Source organism: Mytilus trossulus, chromosome 1, assembly GCF_036588685.1.
Source record: "Mytilus trossulus isolate FHL-02 chromosome 1, PNRI_Mtr1.1.1.hap1, whole genome shotgun sequence".
Classification (NCBI taxonomy): domain Eukaryota; kingdom Metazoa; phylum Mollusca; class Bivalvia; order Mytilida; family Mytilidae; genus Mytilus; species Mytilus trossulus.
The window spans coordinates 108,576,529-108,590,807 of NC_086373.1; the positions used below are offsets into that span (position 1 = coordinate 108,576,529).

At 31.1% G+C, this 14,279-nt stretch overlaps 1 protein-coding gene across 3 annotated transcripts in view; it reads right to left on the minus strand.

Annotated features, from left to right (window-relative positions):
- Nucleotides 1–1,022: 1,022 nt before the first annotated feature.
- Nucleotides 1,023–14,279, minus strand: part of LOC134696905 (rho-associated protein kinase 1-like) — a 34,220-nt gene continuing 20,963 nt past the window's right edge. For all 3 annotated transcript variants that reach the window (XM_063558883.1, XM_063558875.1, XM_063558889.1), the window contains 12 exons: nt 14,030–14,216; nt 13,397–13,490; nt 12,768–12,859; nt 12,369–12,506; nt 10,336–10,555; nt 9,599–9,758; nt 9,284–9,362; nt 8,738–8,800; nt 7,597–7,729; nt 7,163–7,228; nt 6,833–6,965; nt 1,023–4,537 (listed from right to left, as the gene is read on the minus strand). In XM_063558883.1, the coding sequence (XP_063414953.1) occupies nt 4,432–4,537; nt 6,833–6,965; nt 7,163–7,228; nt 7,597–7,729; nt 8,738–8,800; nt 9,284–9,362; nt 9,599–9,758; nt 10,336–10,555; nt 12,369–12,506; nt 12,768–12,859; nt 13,397–13,490; nt 14,030–14,216 (1,471 nt within the window). In that variant the 3' untranslated portion in view covers nt 1,023–4,431. The remainder of the gene's footprint in view (nt 4,538–6,832; nt 6,966–7,162; nt 7,229–7,596; nt 7,730–8,737; nt 8,801–9,283; nt 9,363–9,598; nt 9,759–10,335; nt 10,556–12,368; nt 12,507–12,767; nt 12,860–13,396; nt 13,491–14,029; nt 14,217–14,279) is intronic.

Sequence of the window (14,279 nt, forward strand, 5' to 3'; positions counted from 1 at the left end):
AAAAAAACTCAAACTTATACAAAACAACTGTCATATTCCTGACTTGGTACAGGCATTTCTTTATTTTGAAAATGTGGGCATAAACCTGGTTTTATAGCTAGCTAATCCTCTTGTGTACGACATTTACATAGAGTCCCATTATATTGACAACAAAAAAATAGTTGTTTTCAAAATCATTTCTTTGTGTATTTAACTTTAAAATAAATTAAAGTCATTAGTCATAAGTTTAATCATTAACATTTCCACATAAATCCATGATTGTAATGATTTTTTTTAAGAATACATTTGCATGGCATGTAAAGTGTTCTTAGTCTGTTTCTTTGGTCCATTATTTTCCTCTTAATACGTAGAACTGGACTTATTTTCATCTCAATATATATAAATTACCTTTTCCGAATATTTTGTTTGAAGAACAAATCAATGTCCTTAGCTTTAAATATGCCTAATATCTTAATTCATTTACAAAACAATATTGCAAAATTATGACAGCTATCAAGATACTATTTATTTTATCTTACAAACCCAAAAACTCAATAACTCAAATCTAACACTTGTTTTTTTTTCTAATGACAACTTTTATAAACACCTTTTAATCAATTATTCAGTAAAGACCAAATAACTACATATAGATGAATTACTAGATAACTTCAGATGCAATATGTGCTTAATGAGTAATTCAACAGAAAGGAGGCATAGACTTATGAACTAAATCTCAAATATTAAGCAAAACAAGAATGTGTCCATAGTACAGGGATTTCCAACTCACACTATCATTTTATGCTAAAAAAAATTAATTTGGCATTTAAATTAGAAATATCATATCATAGGAAACATGTGTACTAGTTTCAAGTTGATTGGACTTTAATTTTATCAAAAACAAGTTTGACCAAAAACTTAAACTTGGGGCATGACAGATGGATGAATGAAAAAAAGCTTCTTGTCCCCTGCTTTAGGTAAGAGGCTAAATTCATGCATCAAGGCTATTTCCTCCAGTAGGCCATAATATAAATAAAACAAGCAAATATCATTAGCATTAAATTTTATTGATGTTGCATGTGATATGCAAAACATGTTTGTCAGAATATACAATGTGTGTCACAAGTATAAAAAATATGGTTGATGCAATTAGAAGCCATTAAGCTTACATAAATATGTACATCAGTATATACAAGGAATAATCATACAGCATGCATAGCACAATGGTAGCACTTGGTACTAACAGGAATGTTCAATGTACTGGGTAGTTGTCTTCACTGAAAATGAAATCACCGTGTCAAATTTTAATCAAAACGCTCATTTTCCCCATGATCATAATGCTGATACTGGGATAACTAACTCAAAATATTCAATTATAATAAATGTACTTGTCTTTTAAATCTAAATTCGCAACACCTATTATACATACATATATAGTATTATGTTTATATTCACTACTTTGATTTTTTTTATTGGTGAAATAATAAGCAATTTCATTTCCAACTTAAACAAAATATTAAAGCAGGTTCAACAGTTTCACAAATAACAGTTTGATAATGTACATAAAACAATGAGAAATCAGCAGCAGTTTGGTCTCCATGGCGATGACTTTGTAAGCAAGTGTTTACTGGAATGACCTTGAAGTGATGACAATGAGCAAAGTTAAACATAATACTAAGGTAAGAGAATTGTTACAGTTGATGATATGTTAGTCACAAGTAACATAAGTGTATGAAGTTATCATGATTGAAGATGCACAAACTCCTATACCTCTGTTAAATTCTATGTATGTGGCTAGTTTGCTTTGCAATTTTGCATTTGAATACATAATAAAAAAAATTAATTAAAAAGCTTGCATGTATTATTTGGAATTCCTGAAAATTGGATATGCTGCAATATCTACAAAGTGTGACTATAGAATGTTTTAGTGAAAATTATTTATGTGCACAATTTAAATATCTAACTTTCTAAAGGATTCCAGTATAAGTCTGATAACATATTGTATTGATTGATCAATTTGGTTTAATAGCATAAAATGAAAGTTTGGTATACAAAAGATGAAATGACAAAAATGATCCAACTGCAAAGTCATAACTAGAAGATTAACAGTTACAACAGTGACATTTCTTTCTTTCAGTTAATAAGACCAACCCAAGTGAAGAATTGAACAGAACTTCATTCTATCCAATTACATACACACATTATTTCCAAGTGGTGGTTAAGAATAAAATGGAATTTCAACTAAATAAAGTATACCTCTAAGACAAAAACAAACATGCCAAAAATAACACTTAACAAAGAAACATAAGAGGTAAATTTGGTTTAATGAAACTAATTTAGTAACCTGTAAAATCTCAGTATTTCATATATTGCCAAATTTTAAACTGGTACTAAAACCATTGTAATACTACTAAAGTATTTAAGGGAGAAACAGACCCGTCCTGAGTGTGAAATTTTCTCTAAAAACTGAAACCTACCATAACATAACTTTAAATAATTGTTCTAATGCCCCTTTTCATGATTAAATAATAGCAAATATAATCAGAAAATTTCTACCTATGATATATTTGACTGAGCTACATATCCTTATAAAACTTGTTTTCTTTCTTCTTAGAACTAGCATTGCTACAAAGATAAATATATGAAAAAGTTCTGTCCTTTAGGTATAAGATGTTTTGTATATTACCGTTTTTTGTGCAAGTGATCAAATTATTTCTCCCATTAGTGGTGTTGAACATAATCGTAATTGTAAGTCATTATCAAATTATTTTTTGTATCATAATTTATTTATGCGAAAAGCCAAGCAATAAGATGAGAATAAAATGAAGGTGTTTACGCTATCACTTTTCATTACAACCTTAACTGAGCATTTGTCTTACATGATTGTAACAAATCAGCACCATTTATATTGCTAAATGTACACACTATATATACATGTACAATATATACACATATCTATTTACATAGTTTACAATCCAATGACAAACAATATAATTCAACAATATCTGAGAGTATAAAAAGTATAACAATTAGCACTACTGTAGGTTTGTATCATGGTAAGCACTTAATGAGAACTAAATAGCACTATTTCATCAATTAATTTAACTTGATTTTTAGGTTAAGAGAGGTCTATAACCCTAAATCTGTATGGTTTTTACTCTGAGAAAGTATCAGAAACAGTACATCAGTCATCTATATGAAATATCATCAATAGTAATGTAAACATTGTGGTTTAAAAACAAATATTTTCATGGCTTTAATCAAGTTATGAAGCAGTTATTTATATGTTGATTGCAATATATTGATGCAATTGATCTCTATCCTAGCTAAAATTAAGAGTAACTATATGGTTCAGATATGACCAGAACAGTCCCCAACTGATATCATTGAATTATGTTTTCATCATTGAAATAATGATATAATGGATTTACATCATATAAGTTAACATATGAACACTTACATTGGTCATATTATATAAATATCATTAATAACAAGAGATTCTGATCAACATTCATCATGAAACAGATCTGCTAAACTAGCACTTTCTACACTCCAGGTACTACTGCACTATAACTTGTACTAACTATGCAATACATGGACATTTCTTTAATAACAAATCAATAATAATATGACTTAAAATCATCTAATGGAAAGTTATGTAACAAACCGACTTTTTAAATACTGTAGAATCATTAGAAAAAAATATTACCATTTAGTAATTTTAAGTACCATTTAAAATCTATTTCTTAAAAAAACACTTAACTAATTGGTGAATAAAAGTATATATGGTTTGTGTCCCCAAGAAACCCATAATAAATTACATTCAACAATTAATAATAAAAGTAATACAGTATGCAAGTCTATTAAATATACAAATGATATCTGTGGCAATAACATGGTGTATACTGGCTTTCCTAAGCTATGACTACAGTAACAAGCTGAACATCAAGTTTTGATTCAATTAAGTAATAATGGTTTCTATCATTTAATACAAATTACCCTTTTTTATGGAAAGATAACAGAAATTTCCCTAATTTTGTTCACCGTAAATAACAGATATCTGAATAATCTTGCATGTTTTCTTTCCAATCAATTAAAATACAATAGTTTTAACCAGAGACATTTGTTTCTATAAAATAGAACAGATCATTATGAACACCAATCAATGACTAGTTAATAAAGGGAGATAATTCATGGGAGACAGTGATTGCATTGCATTAATAATATTAGTCCCAAACTTTATCACCTAATAACCCAAAATATAATGTATAAAAAGCACCACTAAGGAATTATAAATAGAGAATATTATATGGAAATTACGAATGCTGAAAATACAAAGCACATTTGTCACAAAGCACTATTGGAAGATGGGTGATTTGTCCATGGAAGAAGGTAGAGGTTGAGGAGGCACCACTGTTTGTGTAGATATTGTTTGGTTGACTGCCATCTCAGTGATCACACTGGACGTGAGTTAGGAGGTAATGTGACTGCATTTCTGGGACCACTACCTTGACGACCTTGTGGTCCAAACGAGGAATACTGCTTTGTCCCTCTTAGAGTGCTGTAATTAAACAAAATGTAAAGATTAGTATAGACATAACAAGGACTCCCCATGAAATATTCTGATATAAAGGATACTACAGGGAAATAAATAGGGAATAATGTCCACAGTGCTGCCACCTACCTTGTTTACTGTGCCTTCTGTTAAGGGATCTACTCTTACTTTCACTGAAATAAAATGTCTTTTTTAAAGATAACCAGATGCTCCACAGGGCACAGCTTTATACCACCCCAGAGGTCGAACACTGAACAGTTGGAGCAAGTATGGACACAACATTCTAGTTTGATACAGGTCTGAATTTGGATTGTGATTAGATAATTGACACAGTATAGGTTTCTGACACAGAATGAATGTGGTCTAATGAACTTAAAATTATTTGTTTGTCTTCGAGCAATACACAATGCCTTTTGAATTTTAATCTCCTAAAAAAAAATAACATTTGAAGAATTTTTTGTTTTCCTCTTATTTACACCCCCCGCTTTTTTCACCTGCCCCTTTCCATTATTTCAAAAATAATCTCAATTCAAAATTCTAATGGGAGTAAAAATGCTTATTTGGGCTCCATTTTTTGCCTCTAATTTCTGAACCTTTTGGACCATAACCCCTATTAATCATTCCAATCCTTCCCTTTGTTATATGGAAACTTGTTGTATAATGGCAGAGATCCATACAGTCACACACAAGTTATTGTCACAAAACTAGAAAAATTCTTGGTTTTGGCCCCTTTTTGGCCCTTAAATCCTAGAATGTTTGCCCAATAACCCTTAAAATAAATCCAAACCTTCTACTTGTGGTATTAAACATTGTGGTACAATTACAGAGCAATTGAAATACTAATACACCACTTGTTGTCCTGAAACTAAATAAATGCTTGTTCTGGGCCTCTTTGGGCCCCTAATTCTTAAACCTTTTGGACAATACATTGGTTATAAACATTGTGTTAAAATTTTATTGATTTCGATTCACCAAAACTAAAGTGTTTTGTTTATTTTCTTTGGTTACATCTTCTGACATCAGACTCGGACTTCTCTTGAACTGAATTTTAATGTGCGTATTGTTATGCGTTTACTTTTCTACATTGGTTAGAGGTATAGGGGGAGGGTTGAGATCTCACAAACATGTTTAACCCCGCCGTATTTTTGCGCCTGTCCCAAGTCAGGAGCCTCTGGCCTTTGTTAGTCTTGTATTATTTTAATTTTAGTTTCTTGTGTACAATTTGGAAATTAGTATGGCGTTCATTATCACTGAACTAGTATATATTTGTTTAGAGGCCAGCTGAAGGACGCCTCCGGGTGCGGGAATTTCTCGCTACATTGAAGACCTGTTGGTGACCTTCTGCTGTTGTTTTTTATTTGGTCGGGTTGTTGTCTCTTTGACACATTCCCCATTTCCATTCTCAATTTTATTATCATCTGGAAACCATTGTCTTTGGACGACGATGATGATGCTGACAAAGACGACAATGTGATACCAATATACAACCAAAAATTATCTATTTTAAATTTTGCAGTCATATAAAAAAGGACAGAATTTCTTCAAATTTGGAGCCTTATACAATGATTTATTCTTATTCTGTGATCAAATTGATGTCAAATCCTACTAGTCAAATAAATTTCTACCATCTACTGTGGATTCATTTATTTTCATGGGTATCAATTTTAGTAGCTTGAGGAAAACTTGCATTTTCCAGGATAATTTATTTCTTGATTTTACCAATTGATAATTTATTTCTTGATTTTAGTATTTTTACCAATCTCCGCATAGAAAGCAAATTTGTGATTCACTTGTACCCATGAAATCCAGGAAAATTTGTATCCAACGATACAATAATAATAATTCCACATTCCTCTGAACCTTAATGCAAAGCTGTTAAGATTTTGCATTTCAGAATATGAACAAGTTAAAAAAATATAAGAAATTTGTCCAAAAATTGATGAGGTGTGGTGCACAAAAATGTAATGATTCTTGGATGCAGCTGAAATTTTTTAACAGCTAGAAAGATTATGACAAAAAAAATCTAACTCTGGCTCCAGAAGTAAACTCATTGTGCTTTTTGGATGGAATTGTCCATACTTGAATGTTTAATGTCCAGTGGCAAATTAAATGTTTATGCATGGCGAGCACATGTTAATGAAATGTAGATATGAATACTGCTATGTACTAGACAAACATGTTGAGCCAGTTTTTGTCTAGCTAGTTCACGATGTCACAGTCTGTAGGAAACCATGTCACCTTACCAAGACATAATCTTTCCTAACAATAAATTTGATATTTACATAAAAACCTAGGACTAACCTTAAATTTCCTGAACTAACAATGCCTTTCTTTGTTATCTTTTTACTTAAATGCTGTATCCACTGTTTTTGTTTTTCTGTACTTTCAGCTAGCAGCAACATTTCCTTTGCTTGTATATTTTGGTCATAATTTACTGTAAAGAAAAAGAAAAATCTATATCATAAATATAATTAAATACAAATTTCATTAGGTTTTTCCTCTTCAACTTATTATCTTACAATGTTTATTTTGTCAATTAATTATAACTGGGAAAATCAAAATTCAGAAATAAAAAGGAAATATTATTCATTGTTCAAACATTTATGACTCTTTTCTGTAATAATGACGTACCTTTACAATAACCGATGAACTCTTCGTTTTTATCAAAATGATCTTTATGTACTTTTGTATGACAATCTACAAAGGAAAAAAAATACACATATAATTTAATATAATATAAGAAATTATGAACGTCTACATTTCAGATCTCGAGAGGGATGGACCATATAATTTGACAAATAAAATAATATGTGTGTTCACTCTAGAGCTTGAGGTGGATGGAAAATTTACAATATTGTTTTAAAGAGAAAATAAAGTACGTCTACATTCCAGAGCTTGAGGTGGATGGACAATATATAAGTTGACAAAGTAAATAATGTACGTCTACATTCCAGAGCTTGAGGTGGATGAACAATATATAAGTTGACAAAGTAAATAACGTACGTCTACATTTCAGAGCTTGAGGTGGATGGACAATATATAATTTGATAAAGAAAATAACGTACGTCTACATTCCAGAGCCTGAGGTGGATGAACAAGATGCCACACTGGTTTATTACAAGCATCACATGTTGTAGGAGTTCTATAATGTAAGGGAATTAACTCATGGCCTTTATAGTTAATCACAGCAGACTTGTCCTGTAAACATTAAATCTCAGTTATTAGTGCAGACACAATACATATCATTATCCTAGCAAATATATACACAGAGCAGATTACTGTGGATTCATTTATTTTTGTGGGTACCAATTTTCATGGATTAAGGAAAACTTACAAATTCGTGGATATCTAATTTCGTGCTTTTTCTGAAGTCTGTAAACATTTGATTTCATGGTTCATCTGTACTCACGAAATCCACAAAAATTGTTATCCAATGAATAATAATGATTCCACAGAAATTGAGAAAATGGAAATCAAAGCTCTTGTTAGCATTGCGAGTAACGGCTATTCTCAGTTTGTAATGGACAATACTGAGGAAATGTTTAGACGTGATTTATTTTCTTTGGTCCATAAGTGTAGTTGTACTTCACCCTTTTGAGAATTAATAGATTTGGATGTCATGTACAACTTCAGAAATTTTCTATCAGATATTTAGTCTGTTATCACTGTTTTTTAATATATAAAAAAAGAAAAAAAGTTGCCATATGAGGTTGGTTGGGGATGTGCCCATCTGACCTCTAGATGATTGTTTTGGTGTTTTGAAGATTCTCTTCAAATATTTCATAATCCTTATACCTCCTTTTTATTGGCAATAGTTTCTTTAAAAAAAAATAATACTGGAAATAAAACATATATATCTTTGTATACTTGCAATTCGTTAAAACAGATAATGCCTGTATGTGATTTTGATTGTATATTGAGAATGTTTTTAATTTAACTTGCAACCCGTAATCTTAGCACATCTTTCAAAGTCAATGGAACTTGAATAAGGGTGCAGGCAGAATATAATCATGGAAATTAGATGTTCCTTTGCTAACACAAATGTATATCAAATAACTTATATATATTTTAAGAAGTTCCCTTTTCTCCATGGCAGCACCTTTAAGTCTCACCTCTGCCACTTTGTTGAGGCAACACATAAATTAGAAGAAATTTAATTGAAATTTATATATTATGCACAGAGGGATAGGATTGTTGTAAGCTTACTTGTTGGGCAATTTCATGAACTTCAGACTGGCGTCTGTTTTCCCCTTCTGATGCATACAACACCTGCAAACATAATACAAATATTCTTGGTACATCTTATCTGTTTGGAGACTGATGCAAACAAGTTATATTTATTATAAAATAGGGCATCACATTACACCATATACTATGAATTAACATAGTCAGTATATACAGACCAAGTGTTAACATTTCTCTGTATGAAGAAATCATCATTTTCCCAGTTTTCCATTCTTACCCTTTATACCAAATATATAATGTTCATGTAAAGTGATTTAATTTGATTGAAAACTGTTGTAATTTGGCATTAATTATGATATGGTTTGAGTTTAAAACATTTTTCACATTTAAAAAGGGAGATAAAAACAAAGCAAAAATTATTAAGGTTAACTGTTTTAAAAGAAAATAGCTATTTTAAATTTGTCCTCTTAAAAATTTATTATATAATATGGTGTGGTCCATTCTTACGTGTGTGAAAAAACCTAAGTCACAATGTTCAAATTCTAAAATATTAAACATACGACTAACCTGAAAGATCCTTGGTACATCCTTAGCTTCTGCCCTATATACATCACCCTGTGTCACTGATCGCACATGGAATAATTTTCTACAAAAGCAAAATTCAATAATTAAGACAACATAGGAAACCTCTCAACTCAGTGATCTCAAAAATTAAAACAGCACAACCTTTTTACCTATAGAAGTGTGCAAGCATCACAAAGAATCATTTGCCTTTCTCTTTAGCACAAACTCACTACAAAATATTCTAATATACAACACATGCAGTTTCAAAGTTATATGAACCAGACTTATATAACTGTAAGAAAAAGAACATGTACTTACTCTATATCTAATACTAAGACTGGATCAGAATTCTGTTTATCATTTTCTGTATTATAAAACAGCACTTTCCGACTGCTAACTACCACAAATTGTTTTTTCCAACCATATTTCTTAATATTAGATTTATTAGGTACTGCTAACCAACCCTCTAATATCACATCTGAAATTCAAAAATCAAATTCCATCAATAAAATTGTTTTATTATATATTTTTTTTCCAATTATAAATGAAAACTTTTATAAAAGTGTTAAGATATTTGTAAATAGTTGTCTCATTGGCATTCATACCACATCTTCTTTTTTATTAAGACAGCTGAAGAAATGTTTACTTTTTCTTTGTCCCATTTTTCCACGATAAACATCATTCTGCCTGATTCTGATGCATTTCACTTGTAATGCTTATTTTGATTGGATGATGTCAGTATTACATTTCACTTGTAATGCTTATTTTGATTGGATGATGTCAGTATTACATTTCACTTGTAATGCTTATTTTGATTGGATGATGTCAGTATTCTGAGAGGTATTATCCAGATTTTATCTTCTGGAATGTCTTTTTGCCAATATTGACTTTCTTGAATTGGGCAATAGCGTCTGGGTAGGACTAACTGTATCACTGCCTCTACATAGCAATTGCAGCTCAAGTGATTCCAGTCAGGGCTGCTGATTTTTTTTTTAAATATTTTAGTAGGTGTAATATAATGAAACTTACTTATCTTTCAAAGGGAGACAACTTACCAGACCCATCTCCTCCATCTTCCATTGTTAAACTGTTCATTGAAGTGGAATCAATATTACCATAGGCAAGTTTCTGTCTTAGCTGTTCTATTTCACTATCTTTAGAATCTAATTCCATCTGTAAATGAGCTTTTTGTTGTCCTTCATCATATAAAGCTGCTTGGGTTTCAGACAAATCTCGCCCATGTTTTTCTACCATTTTATTATATTTTTCTTTTTCCTGAAATATTTTAGAATAAGAAATCAATATAAAACACAACCAAACTCAAAGTTGTGAGAAGTACATGGCATGTGTTATAAGCAGAAATATTTCAACTCTACAGTGGCGGATTCAGGGGGGGGCGTAGAGGGCGTACGCCCCCCCTTTGCTCAGACTTTTTTTTTTTTTTTTTTTTGTAAAATTATTTATCAGACTAGACTTTGTGAACTTTGCCATTTCCTAAGTATTTAATTTTTATACGACAATTCTTTACTTATAAAGAAATTTTTCGGTGGTATTTACTGATTGTCAAAGTCATGTAATTTGCTATGGTGGAGTTGACCAGTGCGTTGAAAAAACGGCACACGGTCATTTTGAAATTAAAATTACAGTAATAAACATTGCTTAGGCTGAGGATGTCATGACAATCAGGAAACCTTCAAAGCAACACAGGATTGAGCAAACACGTATTGACTTCTATTTCACTATTACACCAAACAGAAAGTAATATTTAGTAAATACTCTATAGACTATTGCACTCTCAAGAAAAAGAAAGTTCCACAATATTATTTACCTTTTTAACCCCAAATGCACCACCTTATTTTATAAATAACAAAGTTGAATAATGAATCCCTGTCACCCCGCCGCATTTTTGCGCTTGTTCCAAGTCAGGAGCCTCTGGCCTTTGTTAGTCTTGTATTATTTTATTTTTAGTTTCTTGTGTACAATTTGGAAATTAGTATAACGTTCATTATCACCGAACTATATTTGTTAAGGGACCAGCTGAAGGACGCCTCCAGGTGCGGAAATTTCTCGCTACATTGAACACCTGTTCGTGACCTTCTGCTGTTGTTTTTTCTGTGGTCGGGTTGTTGTCTCTTTGACACATTCCCCATTTCCATTCTCAATTTTAGTATAAACTCTAGAAAAACTTCAAGTCTCAGGTACGAACCATTTGATTTGAGGAGACAGTCTTAGATATTTGAGAGAGAAAAATTGACTCTGATTCTTGCCTTAAACAATAATTCTGAACCGTATCTGGATTGAAAACAATAGCCTTGTCCAGTTTTTTGCTATTAAAAACGAAAATTTCCAACAAAATTATTTAGCATGAAATAAACATGATGAAAAAACGGGCGTAGTTTTTTTGTGGCCGGGGTTTGCGTGTCTGACTTGAATATCTGTTTCGCCGGACTTATGTATATTGAATACTTTGTAACCTGCCTACTGGGTGTGACCTTTATGTCTCCATTTGTCGACCATCATTCTAAATTCGTTGTCATTTCAGACACTTTCGTAATCTTTGGGGGATTTGGAACCCCTCACTTCGGTTCTCCAAGTTGTGTTGGGTGAAACAATTTGATAAAAACTGCTTGTTTGTCTTTTTTACATTTTGTAACTCGTGTTGGTAGTATTGTAATCGAATGTCCATGTCCATAAAAAAATGTCCAACCCTTACACTTTTAATACAGCAGTTATGAAATATACATGCCCCAAGCCAGGAACCGTTTAAATTGTGCATATTACACTTATTTTAGGTTTTTTAGCCGAAAAAAGGTCCCAAAATTTTTTCGCCTCGCTCCGCTCGGCGAAATTTAAAATCTTCGCCCCCCCTTTCCAAAATCCTGGATCCGCCCCTGCTCTACATACTGAGCCTACTATTCCAAATTGGCAGATAGCTACCATTTATTTAATGCTGGCTAGTACAACTAATAACGATCTATTGAATCCAACACTAATTGTTCCTGAACAAAAGAAGTTATGGGTATAGTTCAATGAGACAGCTACACAACAAAGAAAATTAGGATAAAAGATATTTGTTAGTTAGTCTTACCATTAATAACTCTTGCTGTAGTTTCCTCAGTTCTCGGTCTTTTTTCTTCACACTCTGGTCAGAGTTAGCATTTTTAGCATTTTTACCCTGGGTTCTGAATTCTTTCCTATTCATTATTTCTGCTAACTTATTTACAGCCTAAAACATTTAATTCATAGAAAGGTATATTATCAACATTTAAACATACCCAAAAACATGCCCAAATCTTTTCTTTAAAATTACCATTTTTTTTCAAAAATTTCCAATAATGTATAGAACACATTTCCAATATTATCAAATCTTGTCGTCTTTTTTAAAATCTAAATGTCTGCCAATTACATCTCAATAATGCCATTAAACACTTTCTCATCATATCTACACTTCTTTTATTCTTTTCTTCAATAAAATATAAATGTGTACCTGAATCTTTTTCATTCTTTCTTCTTCTAGACTTTTCTTTATTTTATCAAGTTCATTATCCGGCACACTTTTCTGTTGCATATTCTGGTAATCTAAAATAGTTTTTTCACAATATCAAATGTTTTTAGTCATAATAAGATGTCAATTATATCAAAGTTAAGTATGTATAAAATCCCCTACTCATATTTTATTTTTACTAGAAATTCAGTCCTAGCCTTGCAGTCATTAAACTTTTTAGCATGATCATCATACAGACTCAGAAATTGACCAATCAAATTACTGAGTCTGTATGATGATCATGTTTATTACTGGATTGAGTGTTTCAAGCACAAATCTAGTACTCAGACTACTGAGTAAAGTTTTATGACCAAGAGCCCTGGTAACTTGTATGATACCCTTTTCCAGGTCTAGCTTCAAAATTGGTTGGTTGGAAAGTATCACAAACATTACTTTATTTGAAACATAATAAATCTTACAATCTTCTTTATAAATAACAGAAGAAACCACCTTAATCCAAGTTAGTTTTTCATTAGATGCTGATTATTTTCTTGGTTCGATTTTGGTTATTGTAAAAAGCTAATTCTTTCATATCTTGTTCGAACACTGCAATAATTATAGATATAACTCACCATCCTGCAAACTTTTCATTCTGTTTACGATATCATCTTTCTCCATCTGTATCTGTTCAACTTTCTTTGAATATTCTCTGCAGTTATCTTCAGACTAAACAATCAATAAATTATATAAATAGCAGTGGGCTTATTCTTCAATAAACAACTTATCATTATTCAAAACTTCCTTCTGTTTGTGTATTTTGAACTACTATTTAAATGAATATCAACTACAAAAGCTCTCTTTGAAGTATATTCCATTCTAAGCACTATTACGTATGATAAGATATCTCATACAATTCATATCAAATAGTTTATAACTTCAAAGCAATTTTGTTGTACACATCTAAAACAAAATAATAAAACTGTTGGAACAAGATGCTACAAATATAACCAATTTCAAAGAAACTTTAATATATTATGACCACATATCATAGCTATCATACTTACTTGTCCAAATCAATTTTAGGTCACAAAACTTATTCAGTTGTTTCTAATGTTTCCTTCAATTAATTCTTTTGTTTCTAATGTTTCGATTAATTAATTCTTTTGTTTTCCAAAAGAGAAATAAATGATTATCTGATCTAAACCACTTCTTAGTCAATGATATGGTACTTGAATATCTAATCCTTAAAAAAGCTGAATACTCACTGCAGCTATCATATTTTCTTTCTTGTTCAGTTCATTTTTATGTCGAGATACTAATTCTTTGATTTCTAATCGTAACACAGTTTTTTCTTTCTCTACATCTGCTAGTTGTTCTTCGGCTATTGTTAAGGCTATATGTTCTGATTCAGCTTTGGCAAGAGCTAGCTGTAACTGCTGGACGAGTGAGTCCCTAAAATTACCAAAACCAAATATAAAATTTTGACTTCATTTTTTTTAACCTTTTTATTTTGTT